Source organism: Oryzias melastigma, linkage group LG7, assembly GCF_002922805.2.
Source record: "Oryzias melastigma strain HK-1 linkage group LG7, ASM292280v2, whole genome shotgun sequence".
Classification (NCBI taxonomy): domain Eukaryota; kingdom Metazoa; phylum Chordata; class Actinopteri; order Beloniformes; family Adrianichthyidae; genus Oryzias; species Oryzias melastigma.
In genome coordinates this window covers 1,267,574-1,285,979 of record NC_050518.1, presented here as the reverse complement: position 1 = coordinate 1,285,979, position 18,406 = coordinate 1,267,574, and the positions used below count along the sequence as shown (strand labels likewise).

At 38.6% G+C, this 18,406-nt stretch overlaps 1 protein-coding gene across 1 annotated transcript in view; it reads right to left on the bottom strand.

Moving 5' to 3' along the window:
* Window positions 1–15,954, bottom strand: part of ntsr1 (neurotensin receptor 1 (high affinity)) — a 56,730-nt gene extending 40,776 nt beyond the window's left edge. The window contains exon 1 of the mRNA XM_024292164.2: window positions 15,156–15,954. Within this exon, the coding sequence (XP_024147932.1) occupies window positions 15,156–15,812 (657 nt within the window). The 5' untranslated portion in view covers window positions 15,813–15,954. The remainder of the gene's footprint in view (window positions 1–15,155) is intronic.
* Between the last annotated feature and the right edge of the window lie 2,452 nt (window positions 15,955–18,406).

Sequence of the window (18,406 nt, the reverse complement as noted above, 5' to 3'; positions counted from 1 at the left end):
TGAAATTGTCCCTGTATGTGTGTATGTTTGTGTTTGTGAAGTTGTGTGGTCCTGCAACAAAATGGCAACCAGTCCTGGGTATAAACCATCTTCATCCAACAGTAGCCAGGACAGGCTCTGGTGACCTCTTGACCCCAAAAGGTCTACAGCGGGTTAGGAAAATGGATTGATGTTAAAAGTTGTTAAAACTAAAATACATATTAAACAAAATACAGAAAAAAACATTTAATGACCCTAACCTTTACAAAAACCTCCACCAGTTTGAGTTTGATGTCACCAATAGAAAATGACTCACTTCCTGCTCCAATCAAATCATGTCAGTTCAGTCACCATTTTCTCACAATATGGACACTGCCATGTTGGAGCCACACATCATTAAGCAGTGATTGGAACATTTCTATGGTAACCATTCTCACCAATCTGGAATGAGCTTGCTGGAAATCCATAACCACTACACCAAATCTGTCAAACATTTTGAAACTGAATTAAAGCATCTGATTGGTCAGTTTAGGACTTGAATAACTTGCATCACAGAACAAAAATGTCAGGAATAACAATTGAGGATTATCAAAAACATATTAAAATAGGTATCAGAGCATTGATGGTTATCCTGACAAACTTCCTGTTTGAATCTGAGGGGGAGGGGTTACTCAGTCCACTTCTCATGAACTGTTCTGGACTCTTTTTGTCCTCGTTCGTGTCATGGATGGACAGGAATTTCTAAATTTTTTTTCATCCAAAATTTACTTTGAAACTATTCACTGTTGCTTGAACTCGTCACAGGTTGAAGAGTTGTGTTCACGTTGTTTCCACCCGCTGTGAGCTCTGCTGTTGACTGAAAATAATAATTGGTGAAGATTAGAGAGTCAGCGGAATGGAAATGACACACAAAGAAAGGCGGGAAGCAGCGCAGCCAGACATAAATCACGACAGCTGACTTCATGCTGCTGTTACTGAGGATGATTAAACAGCCCCATAGATTAGCGCAGACATCGTTTGTTAAGATATCTCCATAATGACGGTACCTGAGACAGCTCAAGCATCATTCACCCTGAACAGTTCTGCCTCTGGTGTTACACTCTCACACAGACGCACACACAGCTGGCGGTGCTGGCGATTTTCAGAGGAATAATTAGGGATAAAAAATGTTAATGGCCCAAATGAACAGTTTGGCAGACTTCTGAGGTTCTCCTGCCTTCTGGACACCCGTGACGGATTAAAGCTGAAATGGAAAGCAGAGAAAAAAAAGGCGAGGTGAAGCTCAACTTCTCTGTGAGGCTAAAATCCAGCTGAGTGGGAGGAAACTCATAAAGTCAAGCTAAGAAAACTGGTGGGTTGTTGATAATTGAGACTGAAGTGCAAAAAAAGTGCAAATGAGTGAAGAAAATCTGACATGCAGACCCCTCACCACCTCAGTATTTGAGATGTTTACATGTTTCTCCGCTCAGTTTCTTCATATTGATCCATCATTTTATTCTGAGACACAGAGAACAACAAGAATCAAAGTGAAACATTTATGGGAGTGTTTGAAACCTGGCCAAGGTTATCATGTGGAGCGTCTCAGTTTTTTGGAAACCTCCTACAGCTCACTGTGTTTGTTCAGCGGGGGATTTGAACTCGTGCACATCCTCCTCCTGTTTGGCAGGTGCAGGCTTCCGTAGTAATGCTTTTCATTTGCTTGTAAAACCTTTTAGCTTATTATTCTTTAGTGGACCCCATGAGTCACAGTGTGTCTATTAAATACTTAATATACATCCTCTGTAGATTTCAACAGGACATTTCCAGTAACTCTATTTTGTTACTCTATTAGATGTCTACCAAAATTGATCTTAAAGATATCTGTATATAGGTCTCATACATCTACTTGTAGATATCTAATCTTAGAACATTTTTAAATGTCTATCAGAGAACTTTTTAAAGCATTTACAAGTTAAAAAAGCAAATACTGCAATTTTGCATCCATTCAGAACCCACTGAATCTCTTTTGGGGTCACATGCTTACTGATTCCAACCCAGCTACTTTAGAGGGTGGAGTACATCCTGACCAGGTCACCAGTTTGTCTCAGGGTCACACAAACACACAGGAACCATTTACAGGTTAACCTGTGAAACATGTTATTGAACTGTGGGAGGAAGCAGGACAAAATCTACATATGAGGAGGGAGAACATGCAACACAGAAAAGTTCTTCTCACTGTAAGGCAGGAGAGCCAACCACTGAGCCACCATGCAGCCTTTTTGTTCACAACCAGTGATCACAAAGTTCTACAAAGAAGTAACAAATAAATCTACCTGAAAGGTCTCAGATACTTGGTAGTCCAACATTTCTTGTTTAGATTCTTGTCATATAACTGAACAAAGTGATGTTAAAGGGTTTAATTTATAGGTCAGAGTGGATTATTATTAGTATGATCTTAAAGGAGATGTGTTTATCTTCTAATGCATGACAGTGTTTAATTGCAGTTCAGAGTTAATTTTCTGAAAGATTATATTTGCATTTACATGTATAGATTAGGGGGAAAAAGTGGACTTTACACCAATGAATGTTGTCATGTTTATATTTGATTGTTAAAGGAGAAAAAGGATGACGTCACACCAAAATCACATTAACAGAAACATGTCTGACTTGTCTTTTCTATTTTACATCTAGTAAATGTTTAAAAAAAAAAACTCCAACAGACATCTGAAAATATCCAAAGATTAGATATCTACAGGTAGAGGTGTAGAAGACAACATTAAGAGATGGGTCCGTACCTAGTGGGACGTCTTGCTTTTTGGTAACATTTATAATTTGAGAAATTTACTTTCAAGTTCTTTTAAATACATTTCAAACAATGTCAATCCTTAAACAACTTCTCTTCTCCATGACTTACTGAAGATATATTTTCAGGTGATTCAAACTTTGAGTGTCTTACAACAGAGAAACCCTGGAGAACCCACAGAGTCAGATTTGGTCTTTGATCTTTTTTTATTCCTCTTTTAATTTTTAACTTTTTCTGTTGCTGTTAATTGCTGATACCCAAAATTACTTTAAAAGCCCAGAATAATGTAGCTTTTAGGAATATATATGTATATGTTTACTGTTATGTGATATCTCATTGTTCTCACTAAATACCAAAATAATCAACATTCCTTTTCTTCACATATGAAGATTTTAGCATATAGTTTAATATTTCTGACACTACATTTCTTTATTTTTTGCAATATTGCCGCATCAATTGTCTCATTTGTACAGCAGGAAATGTCTTTGTTTCGTTTAGTCGTGTTTATCTTATTTCATCTGCCAAACATTATGACGACAAATGGGATTCTCCACACCCTATATCGCTAAGAGGGAGCAGTATGGATTTCTGAATGATCCCTTTATCTGTGGGGTTTAATCTGATGACATCCCCCTGTGTTTACAGCAGATTCTTTTGTGTTTCCAGTGGTTAAAGAGGGTCTTTGCAGATGTACAAATGTTCTCATTCCACAAGGCCAAATCCGATGGAATTTCAAACAATTATTTTCGCTTTAACAGACGATGGCGACCAATTTCAAAAGTCAGATAGATTCTGCAGGATGTACGGCCTTGAGATGTCCGCGCAGCATTGGCGGAGGAAGTAGAAGTGTGAAAAATAAAACTCCGTCCTTGAGGCTTTTAAATGAAGAAAAGTTTCTAATGAGTTCAGCAATCTTGGGTTTGGAATTTATTATAAAATGTTTAAATTGTTCCCAGCTGGTTTCAGCTTTGGTGCTTCTTGTATCCTGTCCTTGATGTACACTCAAACGGGAGTTTCTAGGATGCAGTTGGAGCGTCGTTCTTCTGCTGTCCATCATGGTTTCAGGCTGGTGCTTCAAGTTTTTTTTTCTGTTTATCCTACATTTGGTTCCACTGCAATCAAAAACAGTAACAGGCGAGGTCTCTTCACCCCCCCATAACGCTTCTGAAAACACGTAGCTTTAAAAAAACTCAGGTTAAAGTCCTCAGACGTTTTTAAATCCACTTATTTCATTTTTGAAAAACTGATTTTAATTAAGATATCCAAGTTTTCTTGTGAATTTCAGAGCTGCAAAGCATATTGTGTTATCAGCAGAAAGTGGGGGGAGGGGGGCAGAGCTTAAATATGTTGGAATGTGACTGAGCGAAAAAAAGGTTGCAGCTTGAACTAATGCTTCTCTGATTCACACTTGCAGCAGCAGCAGAGAAAAAAAAAACATTCACTTGTTCAAGCCAAAATGAAACGACTGCATTTCAATGAGAACCAGAAACAAAGCTTTGTATGAAAGCTGTGAAGTCTAAAGATCTGAAACAATGGGAGCAAATTCAATGTGCTCTTCTACGTTGTTTCCACCTCCACCTTCACAGCTCACATGAATGCATCTGCAGAATGTGCAAACAGACATGTTTCTAACACGATTAACTCTATCCTGACCAATATCACTTGACTTGATAATAGAATGAGTTAAAAATTCAGATTAGCTTGACAAAATCTTGGTTGGAGTGGGTCTCTGAATCTTTAAGAACAGAACATTGGCTTCACTTCTTTTTCAATCTTCAATTGTTATCTTATTTCTATAGTTTTTTCTTTGTTGAAGTTGTTTCAGAAATCACCTCCTTGACCTGTTAGGAAGTTATTTTTTAATTATTCTGAGAACAATAAATGTAGGATTTTTAAAAATAACTGTTGCTTTGATCCAATCCAACTACTTGACAGTAAAACAGTAAAATAATAAACAGAAGTAGAAGCAGTTAAAGTTTAATCAACATGGATGTGTCACAGCAGATGTTAGTTTTCTAAGGATGTTTCAGTATGGAGCAAAAATAGTCTCACCTGATTTGTGTGTGCGTAATTTTTTATTTTTTTTATTTGTGTCTGCTTGTTTGTGTGTAACTTTGGATTTGTGTGCGTGATTCTGTATTTGTAACTCAAACAATACATTTGGTTCATAGCTGTGTGTACTTGCAATTGTGAATTCACATGTACAAAAATTACAAAATACAAAATACAATTTGCAATCAACTACACATTTAAAACTTTATAAAGTATGCACCAATCGACTGGTTAACACGCACAAAGCTTCATTTACGCACAAATCAGATGTGAAACTATTTTAACTTCTCCAGATTTCTGACTAAACGATGCGTTTAAATGCTGCTAGAATTCTGGGTCATCAGAGTTTTTCCATTTTAGCCGCCTTGAACTTAGATTGTGAATTAAATCTAGTAAAAACCTGACATTTTTTATACTTTTTTTTAAACAGATTTGCCTGATGCCGATGATTTAGATTTTTTTAAGGTTATATATACATATATAAAGAATTATGCACACACAATTCTGGCGAGTCTATTTTCTCTCCATATATCAGACAATTATATTAACAACATATTTCCTCTGCCTCTAGTGCTTCACTTCAGGTATTCTAAATAGGAAATATTCTAAAGGTGCATTCACACCGAACGCGATAGAGATGACCAGTTTCAATATTATATTTGAGCAACGAGGCGTGAATCAAGCGGCGTAGGTAAAATGTAAGTACCTGAAGTTTGACAGGAGTAGAATTTTGGACTTATACGTGCGTTTGGAAGGACTTTTCCTTTGGGGGTGGCCACTGGATTGTGCGCCATCGTAGCCAGTGTGAGCACATTAAAATTGACATACATCCACATGCAGCAGCGGGTTCAAGCACAGGATCACATTTTTGACAGGCAGGGAGCAGCGAATTTGCTGCACAGCGAAAGAGGGGCGGGGCAGGTGAATTTGTCGCGCGAATCGCATTTGATTTAAAGAGAGTAGGAGGATGTAAACCATTTTAAGCTGAATATTATCAATCTTGAAAACACCCTTTGTGGAATACAAAGTGCAAATCTTTTTATGTTGCTTTATTTGTTATTTTAGGTTGATAAAAAACTGTTTGGGGAAATTCACACTAAATAGCATGTTTGGTTCTTAGTTAAAGCATGAAAGTTTGCTTCTTTTGCTTCAGCTAAAAGGTGTCAAAACTCATCTGAACTCTGCTGTGGTTCAAACAAGAACCCTGGAAATGGGGTTATGGGTTCAAATGGACTCTAGCGCAGGTTCCTTCAGTGTGAAAGGACAACAGACCAAAAAAGGAAAGAATATAAAACAGGGAAAACTATGTATGAACAAGGCAAAAAGGTGTGAGGAGATGACAACTTTATATCTTTATTTTTCTTTTCCTTCTGTGACATCAGCATTTGAGAGCAAACTAAACCAAATAAATTCATAAACTGTCTCTGCAGATGTTTAAATTGAGTCAGCAGGACTATTATAACAGAAAAGCCCCTTTGGAAAACAATGTTTGACAGTTTTTTTCTATAGTGCAACTTATGTTGGGTAGGTGGTAAAAAAAATCTTTTTCTTAAGAACAGCATTCTGTAATTACCAGTAACAGTAAAAGGCCAGACTCCCACCGGCTTTAGACCGCTAAACGTTTGATCACAATACTCACTGTATGGCTGGCTCTGATGTAGCCTCCCAAGAGCTCTGCTTTCAGCCTGAATGAGCCTGACAACACTCATGAGAGACAGTATTCGCTCAGATGGTGTTAACAGCCAAGCTTTCATGTCTGGGAGCTGCCTGCAAGAATACGGCAGCACTGATACTTATCTGCCAGACAGAATTTGTCTTGAATGTTCCATGAAAACTGCTGTTTTTTGGAGTCTCCGTACACCAGCTCAAGTGTAAAACTGTCAGAGAATCAGTGCATTTTTCCAAACCTACGGTTACCTTTTTGTTTTGTTAAAATGGGAACAATTGCATCAAGCAATAATCATTCATAAAGAAAAAATATACAAACCACAATCTAAAATAAGACAAACATTAGCATGTGACAGAGTTGTTAATGAGTGTAAAAATGTGCAGATAAACCCAGATTTATGATATGGTCACGTATGGAAAGGGGTCAGTAAACTGACAGTAAAGCAGCATTTGTTTTCTTAAAGATCCACTCCAGTGACAATGGTGTTATTTGGTGTTTTTAACATGTTATTTTAGCTTTATTATTATTTTTATTATTTTCAGAATGAAGGACATATTCAGGAAAATTAAGCTTAAAATTGTATTTTTTTTTATTATAATGCAAATACTTATCTGAATCATTTTAGACAAATATAATTAAAACAAAGCTCAAAAGTGACTGCATACAAGCAGATTGAATATTTTTAACTTTTGGTGTTCTTTGTCTCACAATTCCTCATGGTCTTTGATGCTTTAAAAAATGACATTTTGGACATTAAGTTTATTGAAAAACAAATTACTGAACATGTTATGCATAAATATGACTAAAAATGTATTTGGAAAACATATACACAACTTTATTACAGCACAAGGTAAAATGTTGCTGTCATATATTTCTGTATAAATGAGTTACTCCTTAAATAAACATGGGCTAATTAATGCACTAAAAATATGAAGTAGCTGCTATTCAAAATATGGGTTTCATGCTTATGGTTTAAAGTAGGAGTAAAGACAATTTCTGTGATTCTGTAACAGACCTTTGAAAAATGTTTGAGTTAAATGAAAGGTTTTTAATTAATAAGCTGGAGTTTAGAAGCAGTAAATGTGTGCCTCACAGCTGAAATCCAGATTAAATTTGATATAAATCAGTTTCTAAACCTTTTTTTTAATGTGAGGTTTGTTCCTTTTTGTTTTTTAGTCATGTTTTCGTGATTTGTGTCATGTTCAGTATCCAGCTCTGTGTGTTTCCTCTGCACCATCACACCAGGTTTAAGTTGGTAATGAGCAGCAGTTGAGTGTTTGACTCAGTTTGTTCATTCCCAAGTTTTCCTTTCTTTTTGTTGTTGTTGAAAGTCCTTACTCGAGCATGACAGAAATTAAAAATTACACTAAACTCATTAATTGAATAAATAACCACAAGAAGAAAGAAATGACGTGTTTATTTAAACCTAAATGAAGTTCTGATTCTCATTACAGAAAACTTAGAACGGAACAAAAGGCACATTTTTCACTAAGTTCAGTTTTAAATTGTGTGGCAATTCCTGAAATAACTTCATAAATATTAGATTTTCTTAATGTCTGAAGGGAGAACAAAGGAAGTTTATGTTTATCATGTCCCCCCCCACCCCCTTTCTTTAGATTGCATTAACTTCCAGTCATACTGTGAACATAATCAACCGTGTGACGTTCTTTTAGTTTTTTTTGATTTATGACAAATATTGTTCCAAATTTACCAGTAACTCTTAACATACAGCTGCATTCTAATAACTGAAAATAAGAGCTCCTCTATATTTAAACCATTCACAATTAGTTTTAGTTCTGTTCTATTTTTGTCTATAATTTAGCCCTTCTTACTGACATACACAAACGTTCTTGTTGTCTTTGTGAAATTGTTTTTTTTTTAGGTATACGTGACTCCTTAGGCTGAATCCAAACCCTCTCCGAGGAAAATCGTGTTTTTGGTGTTCTTAATGTCTTTGTGTGAATGGAGGACATGAATAAAGAAAGCTGATGTGTGATTGACTTTGGCGCTCCTGATCTACGCCAATGTTCCCATCCACAACTCAGAGGTGAATTTCTGATGAACTTCTGCTGCTCTGCAGAAACTATGTCCTCAAAAATGACACAGATTTTTGGATTTTGGCTAAAATGAAATAATCATAAACAAACAACCTCCGGGAACGCTTATAGCTCAAAAGATAATTAGGTAACAATTTTATTTTTTCTAACTTTAATCATGAACACACAGACTTACATCGACTTTTCAGTGGTAGTGACCCTTAAACACACACTGCCACCGTCCTTGACTGACCATTAAGGTAGAGTCTGTAAACTGTTCAACCCTTTTCCACTCCCGAGTCTTTGTAGTTCTGGTTCACCGGTCTTGGATCAACTGGTGAGGTGAGATCATTCTACGTTGACTAATTCGACTCATTACATTATTGTTATTGCATTTATTTACATTTTCTGAGCAGTTTAAATCTTAAAATATAAAGTCTAATTAACCAAAAATGCACAGCATGCTAAAGGGTTATCTACAGTCAAGCATACTTTTTTTTTACTTCATGTTTCCGTTTGTAGTTGAAAATGGAAATGAGCCCCCTCCCTTCAAAAAAGGGATTTAACTTATGTTTGGGGTTTAATCCAACAGGCAGCATTTTCTTCTGAGTGGAAATATATTTTCTTCTGGCACCCTAATCCCATGATTGTCTTGACCCGGGCCTGCAGTCGTTAATAAATGTATCTATCTCACTTTGGCCAGAAAAATAATCCAAATATTTACACAGTTCTGACACTGTTTAAACGAAAGTCGGCTCGCAGGCTGCAGGCGAGGAGTCGTTTTACAACCAGACACTGACGTGCACGACTCTGAGCACAGAGCTCCATGATCTACGATTGTTTCACTACTAAACCAAAAAAGGAAATACGCACCATTTACTACAATGGAAGAAGAATAGTTAAACCTGTTTAGAAAAACATCAATTCTCTGTAAGAAAGGTTTCAGATTGTGTTAGTTTTGCTGCAGTTTTCTCACTCTGACCAGAGTTTGATGGTGGTCAAGCTCAAAAGTATGCAGGTCGCATACGCTGCAAGAACACTTGACAACTGCAACAGTTTCACGGCATACAAGCTTTGACTGTTCTGCAGAGAACAAATGTAGTCACTGATTAGTGAAAGTTGTGAAAGCAGTCACTGTATTTCAACTTTTGTTCTCTGCAGAACTTTGAATTGATATGAACCGACTCGATGCAGCAGTTTTTAAGTTGGACACGTTTCAAGATGAGATTGAGGAGTGTGACTCACAAGCTAACTTCAGGTTCATGTTTTTAGAGTTTGCAGCCAAACTGATGCTGTTTGGGTTTTGATGCACTTTTGCAGCTGTTTGATACGGTGGCCCTGAAGTCCAAACCACATCGACACTTCACTCAACACAAATAACAACAGTCAAAAAGAGGAACACATAATAACAAAACATTACATTTTAAAAATCGAAACAAAATCCCAGAAACTAAAATACAAAAACACAAAATGTAAAAAAAAGAAAAAAAAGAAATGAGAATAAAATGTTAAAAAATGAAACAAAATAAGAAACTGGGTATTATGGCAGATGATGAAGAAGAGGGGGAGCAGAAAGATGTTTTGTTCAAACTGTGGAAGAGTTGAATCGCTAAACTTTAGCAGTGGGTGTGGCCTAAGAAGTTTACAGAAATACTGTTTATGTGAAGCTATCATCATCCCAAGTAATGTTCTGTTAAAAAGGTAAAAAAGCATTATTGTACAATCAGTGATGTCTCGTAAAACTTTTCCTGTTTTTTGTTCAGTTTCATTTTTATTTTGGAACTTTTTTCGAAAGCATATTTTTTTGTTTTCTGGAATTTATTTTGGTTTCTAAAATGTAATGTTGTTTTCAAACTTTTTTATAACTTTGGGTGGTTGACCTTTGATCGTAAGATTAAAGGTTCAATTCCTGCCTTGCCTGCCGATGTGTTGAAGTGTCCTTGGGTAAGACACTGAGCCATTGCCTCTGGTGGAAGGTTGGCGCCAGTGTTCGTTAATGGAGCCGCCATCAGTGTGTGAATGTGTTTGTGACTGTAAAGTGCTTTGGGCCTTGAAGGAAAGTAGAAAAGCGCTATCCAAGTATACGCCATTACCCATTTTATTTTGCTTTTTTATTTGCCATTGTGATCTTTATTTTGTTTTCATAGTTAGCGGATTATAGATGTGACTTGGATTTCAAGGGTGTTGAGCCATCTCCATGACTGTAGAGTTAGATTTTTTTCCCAGAATTCCCCAATATTTTTCGTATTTTTATCTGATGACAAAACATCCAGTCTCAGATCTGTTTAACTCTCATAACCTTATTTTCTACAATTTATCTGTTAGATATGAGCCCAGAAATGAAGAAATTCTCTTCAACTCTAATCAGAATGTCTCATTTTTCCAAAGAACAAATGACAACTTTAAAATTCATGAGAAAAGTTCTGCCCCGAAGGTCTGTTTATATAACAGCAATTTTATTTAACCAGAACGAGTCGGAATGATTATATTTTTCAACAGATACTCACAAAAAAGAAATAGCACTGTCAATATCTGATATCTGATAGGAACCAGCCCTTCATCTCTTCATATGTCAGATAAAGAACACAAAGAGAAGCCGAATGTGTTTTAACTTTGTTCTCCTGCAGTGAAATGATAAATATCAAAGTGTGAACATTATTATTTGGCTTGGAAAAACATCTGAGTGTAAGAACTGTTTGCTCTGGTGAAAATTAAATTAGGAGAAATTCATTTATTGCAAACAGATTTAATACCACAACGAAATCAAAGAGTGACTCGGGGGCAAAAGGACGCCCTTTTCCTTCAGCAAAGAGCAGAACGGAGAGGTTACAACACCTGTTAGCAAACACAGCTAATGCACATCTCAAGTAACCATCTCAACAGGTGCCATTAAGTGTTACTGCAGCTAAAAATGCTAATATTTGAATCAGGCCAGGACCAAAACACACAGGTCTGCTGGCTGATTGTGCTGGAGGGTTTTCAGCTCCTCCAGCCGAGAGGACGAGCTAATTCAGGTCAGGTCTGCAACGGCGTCTATAAAAACCACACATGAGGTGAACACAATGCAGACATTTGAAGAGAAGCGGCAGCGCTTGATTCATGAGGACACACAAAGGAGAGGTGCTCAGAGAAGCAGCAACTATAAAAAACCCTACACGATATGAATAAAACTGAGCAGTTTCACAGCAAAAAAGGAGCAGCAAAATATTGATTGAGGATTTAAAGAACAATTTTCTAACAGTGAGGGTTAAAATGTATATGTCAGAAAAGACTAAGGTTGTGTCTGAGATCACGCTTTTCCTAGTCGACTATATAGTGTTCACCATTTTCTCAGGGTGTCCAAATTTTTGGCTGTCCGAATTCCTTCCCCACTCACTATTTATTCAACATATAGTGCATTCTCCATTGTGTAGTGGTGTCTGAATCTACTATTCCTAAATCTAGAAATTCCCCAGAAGTCTTTGCGAAAAGCTAGCGTGTCTCAATTCTTACTGCATTAGCGAATATGGACCACAATGCATTGTGGCTGAACAATTTCTGAAAAAAAAACTTGTTTAAATGTAATTTTTTAATAAACCATTGATTCACTACTTTTTCAAAAGAAAAGTAGTGAACACGGTGTTGGAATCGGAATTGCTTTTAAAGGTGCCATACCATAAAAAGCCAACTTTTTGAGCCTGGTATGGCAGGGTGTCCAACTCCAGTCCTCAAGAACCAACGTCTTGTCTCATCACTGATGTCCCCAGGCTCATGTTGATTCACAGGATTTGATATTAAAGAGGCTGCAAGATCAGACGTGTTTAGAAAAGAAGCAACAGTGACCCTGGGGGACAGACGTGGGACATCCCCGCCCTGCAGGGTTTGCTCGATCTCAGCCGGAGCAGCAGTGGGCCCCTTTGCTGCAGAGACCAGCCGAAGCCAAAGCTCTGCGGTGGCATCGACCCCCTGCAGTACCCGAGAACGCCATCTGTTCTTCTCTCACCTGAACAGGTGTTTTTTTTAAGATCCCTTCAACGCCTTTTTGCTCCTCAGAGAGAAACTGACAGAGGTGGGATTTGAGTCACAGGCGACTCCGATCAGCAGGGACTCCAGGACACAGAGACGGTGGAGGTTTACGGGGGCCTCGTGTGAGCCACTGATGGAGTATGTGGAGTTAACACAGATTATAAACACCTGAGAGTGCAGCTGGAAAGTAAACTGGACTGCCAGCTTTAAAGAAACAAAGACAGGACTGCCTGTTTTTGGTTGTATTGAATCAACTTGCTTTGCAGATGCTGGATTTACACATGAAGGAATTGCTGAATAGAATTCAGTGGAGAATGCTCATAATTCTGCAGGTGTTGCTTCACTGACTAACATGGAGGAAAAACATTCCTAGAAGGAAGCATTCAGCATTTCCTCATGGATGGTTCTGACGGTTTGCAGCACAAACACCGTGTGAAGAAGAAAACACTGTCCTCAGCATGAGACCACTTAGACCTACTAAAGCAAAAAACCTTTTTCTTGCAGGTTTAAAATTGTGTCTTTCAATATTGTGTTTAGTAAATTTAATAAAGTCAAAAGGAGACCAAAGTGTGAGTTATAAACCTAAATAAAATACAAACAATTGAAAAGTGACTGACACCGAAGTGCTGTGTGGGAAAAAACCCGAAGCAGATAAGAGTTGATGGTTCCAGCTTTAAATCACTGTCTTGCAGGGATGCTGAAAAGAAAATTAGAAAAAAGGATGAGACTTGAAAGGAAATGTGAAAGCCCTCATGGTGACGCATACACGCGGGGAGATGCTAATCCTGAAGTCTCTTAAACATGCACAACAGCTCATGTTCAACATTCTATTTTCCCGTGAAATCTCGTGCATTTCTGTTCACTTTCTTACATCAAGAACACCATGAAACCGTTTGGGTTCAGTGTGGGACTCACAGCTGTCATGTTGAACACCGAAATTCCTTTTCTCTTCTCTTTTTGACAGACAAATTTGAGTTATACTGTAGGTTTTTACGGGAAAAACAATTAATGTAATTCAGAGAACAAACCAAAGTTGATCTCTTTTTGATGTGAGGAGCTCTGATGCTCTCGGGAAGCAGGTTTAAAGATCCACCCTGATGAAAATTGCATTTTTGGTGTTCTTAAAATATTTTTGCATATTTCTCAAATCACATATTAAGAATATTAATGCTAAAATTGCATTTCTGAGTTTTCCTTTTTTTAAAAGACATTGTGAATCAGGAAGAAAATAATGCAGTTTGAAAAACATGATTTGTTTAGTAGAATCCATTCTGAGGGATCCACTTATAGACAAAGAGATCCGTTAACGTCCTTGTTTTCCTCGTCTAAGCTGTACAGCTGATATTGTCAGTTCTAGTGAATTTCTAACAAACTCCTGTCACTCTGCAGAAACTAAGAACAGTTTTTTGAATTTGGTCTAAAAACGGCATAATTTTCACTTCAAAGAACCACTGGAAATGCTTTAAAATTAGATCAAAATATGATCACAGTAATACTTTAGGCTGTCATAAAAAAGCATATTGATGCTTAAAGCACCAATTCTTGTGCTACAAATTCTGTTCCATTGTCAGATCGGGTTGACCCACTTGGCATCAATCAATTCAAAACAAAAGGTCTTGAATTTACCTTGTAAACTTTCACGAACATTTTCAAACACGGCAGTTCGTTTCCTGTCTATTACCTTGACCACTTGGATTTCCATTTCACAAAACATCCGACTTAAAGCACAAAGCCAAAGAAATGTCAAGGTTTATTTTTGTGAAAGGCAGAAGCAGAATCCTTCTCATTTTTTTATGAAGCAAATAGAACTAAAAGATACAAAAACATTACTTATTTCTGATGTGACATATGGTAGATGAACAGGCTATATTGATTATTTCAATTTGTTGTGGTGACTTCTCTCTGATTAGCTTCTTATAATTGTTAAAACAAGACACTTAAACACCCAAACCAGTGAAAATCATGTTTTTGGTGTTTTCATCATGTTCTTTTGGTTCTTCCGTTCTTCTTTATGATGGAGGACATACATTATATTGTCAAAATTGACCTCAAATTTTCATTTTTGAATATTTTTCTTTATTCAAATTGCTGTGAATCAGAAGAGGATGAAAAAAATGATTGAAAAAAACATTATATGTGACGTAGAAAATATGCTGGGCGACCAAAAGCTCCCTGCTCTGACTTTAGCAACAGACAGGAGGGGATTTATAAACAACTCCTGCAGCTCTGCAGAAACTAAGTCTTTTTATTTGGCTTAAAATGGCAATCAACAATCAAAACGGAAAATTAAAAGATGGTTGGAGTAGAGCTGTAGGTATTCTTTAATCAGAAAACAGTATAGAACCAAATCTTTATTTTGGGTCTTTAAGAAATAGATGAAGATAAATCAATAAATTAAGGAGCGCAAAGCGTTTCCATAAAGTATATGCTTCTAATGTCTTAGAATTATTCCATCCATTGATCACAGAAGAAAAAAACCTCGAAGAAACTCATAGGTTTAATTTACTTAGTTTGGAGAAACTCATTGTTCGGTCCACAGCGCGCAGCAGCCGTGCGTAAAGGCGCACGCTTCACTCCGTTTTTTCTCCCGGTTCTCAAAGGAAGAATTTAGACACACAGGTGCAAAGCTTACCTGGAGAACGGTCTTCATTGTGCCATGAGACACGATTGTGGTGCAGATCTCTTCGTCTTTACTTATTGTCTGCCCCATGATGAAGAGCATGGGAGTGGAGAGCGCGAAGGACGCGAGCCACATGGCGCTGATCAGCTTCTTGGTTCGGCTCCGGGACATGATGCTCTTGGCTTTGAACGGGTGGCAGATGGCCATGTAGCGCTCCACGCTCAGGCTGGCGATGTTGAGCGCCGTGGCGTACGAGCAGCTGTCCCGCAGGAAGAAGTAGCCCCTGCACACGGCGTCCCCAAACACCCACGGGTGGTGGACCCAGATGAAGTTGTAGATCTCGATGGGCATGGAGATGATGAGGATGAGCAGGTCCGACACGGCGAGGCTGGCCAGGTGGTAGTGCACGGTGCTCTGCAGGTTCTGGAGGCTCTTCTTGGACAGCAGGGTGTAAAGCGTAATGGAGTTTCCGAGCGAGCCCACCGCGAACAGGGCCACGTAGATGACCGTGACGATCACCTTGGAGTAGATGTCCGTGTTCACGTCCAGTTCCTCCTTCCCCGCTTTAGCAGTGTGGTTCTCCAACACGGAGATGTTCCCAAAAAGTCTCTTGGCCAGCGCGCTGAGGCCGAACAAGCTGCGCTCCGACAGCGAGGAGTTCACATCCATCTTGCTTCACGCACAGACCATGAGCGCGTGGGGTGCGGAGTTCAGAGTGGGAGCAGTCCTTAAACTTAAGCAGAGCAGGACCCGCCTGCCTATCTGTCTGTCTGTCTGTCTATGGAGGTCGGAGGAGAGCCGGCTTTTATACTTGGCTCAACAGGAGGCGTGAGAGAAGCTCCCGCTGCTGCGGTGACGCGCGCGCAGACGAGCCTCAGATGAATTTGTTTTGTTCTCAGATGTTTTTTTTTATTTGAATAATGTTGATTTAAGCTTTTGTAGCTGAACTAATTTATAGATCCAAACATACTTTACAACAATTACATGAAAAAAATAGTAATAATTATTTAAGAACTTTAATCACGTTTATGCTGTTTGACTTTAATCTACATTAAAGTCAAAATGAGCACAAGGACTGTCACATATTTGGATAAAAAATAGTGATGTAACAATTTAATGATTAATTGATTTCTATTTGATCCAACCAGATCGATCTATCTGAGTCAAGTTAGTTGAATCAATCTATACCATTAAAGCAGCATTTCAAAATGAGATAAATATTCAAAAATAATGAATACAATTTGGATTGAGACACAGTAATTGACTGTAAAAGAGAACTGGACCGAGTGAGTGTGATGTCACTCATGGAAAATTATTTACTTCCTGTTTCAATGAAATTAAGTTGATTCAGTCACTTTTTTTTCCACAATACGGATTTTCGCTATTTTGGAACCAGACAGCGTTGATAATCACTGAATGATCTGAGTCAATAATATCAGGAGTGAGCTCATTGTTGAAAGACCACACCCCTTCCATTGAAAGAGAGAATCTGTCAAACGCTTCGAACGTTCGACATGAGACCACCTACTCTTTGTGATACATCTGATTGATCAGTTTACAACTTGAAAAACTTGCCCTTTGAAAAACATATAGTGTTAAAAATAGGTTTAGCAAGAACAAGTTAAAGACAGATAACAGAGCTAGAATGGTTACTCTGGCTAATAGCTGTTTATTTCTCCATAGAAGTTTATTAGATTTCAGCTTTTTAAAGTGCTCTGGTCGGGACCCCTGGAATGAGAGTGGTGTCACACCTGACCAGCGCTTAAACCTAAAATCTCAACCACACCTTTTCTTGTGAGGGCCACATAACTGTTTTCTACTCAGATGAGGGCCGGGGTCAGTTTGGAGACTAACGGAAAAAGTGAAACAATCACAGCCTAAACGTAAAGATTTATGGTTTTCCAGAAAGCCCCACATAGCCACATTTTAAATAATTCATTTCTGTAATCTTTGCCGAAAAAATTATTCTAAAACATTTTAAAAACTAGATATTTAGCAATACCTGTGATAGAAAATGTTTGCTCAGTGTCAGAACAAAATACAGAAAATACTTTGCAGTGAAACACGTTTTAGAGCACCGTATTCTCAGCACTATAAGGCGCATATAAAAGCCTAAACTTTTTTCAAAAATTGTGCCTAATAATCCGGTGCGCCTTATGTGTGCAGAAAGTTCCAAAATCAGTAAAATGTTCTGGTGCAACTTTGGGAAGTCTCTGCTGCGACCGTGTGTGAAAATGTTAACCTGTGTTGAAGAACAATAAACTTACATAAACCGGGGGGATTAAGATATGATTACCCAGAGGACCGGATAGAATTACCTGGAGGGCCGGATCCGGCCCCCGGGCCTTGACTCTGACACGTGTCATAGATGATGTACCACAAAGAAACTGACTTTTGTGTCAGAAGAGACCAAAACAGCAACTGCTTAACAGCAGACAACACATCACTCCACCTGTCAGTCTCACACTCCAATCTTTCTCACTCGTGAATAAGACCCAAAGATCCCTAAACTCCTCCACCTGGGGCAGCAGCACTCCATCAGCAAACCTCCAACTTAATGTGGGGAAGGGGTTTGAGAACTCCAGTGGTCCTAGAACCTAAGCTGTCGGGGTCTTTAGATCCTGTTAGGGTCTCCAATGGCAGAAAGTCCTGGCATTAAAGTGGCATAAAAGAGACAAATGCTACATATATACCCTCTCCAGGGCTGCACGGTGGCGCGAGTGGTTAGCGCTCTTGCCTCACAGCGAGAAGGCCCCGGTTCAAATCCCGGCTGGGACCTTTCTGTGTGGAGTTTGCATGTTCTCCCCGTGCATGCGTGGGTTTTCACCGGGGACTCCGGCTTCCTCCCACCGTCCAAAAACATGCTTCATAGGTTAATTGATGACTCTAAATTGCCCCTAGGTGTGAATGTGAGAGTGGATGTGTGTGTGATTGGGGCCCTGCGACAGACTGGCGACCTGTCCAGGGTGTACCCCGCCTTCGCCCTTCAGTAGCCGGGATAGGCTCCGGCACCACCGCGACCCCGAAAGGGAAGAAGCGGTCAAGAAGATGGATGGATGGATGGATACCCTCTCCATTTATGTGGGCTAGGGACCACCACAGATAGTACACAGATGTGAGACTCTCTGAGGCTAGATTATATATATGTTTTTTTTGGGGGGGGGATTAGCTGTCGCTCCTGACCCAGTATGTACCAGCCAGACCTCTCTGGTCATCAGGATCCGGTCTTTTATCAGTTCCTAGAGTCAGAACTAAACATGGAG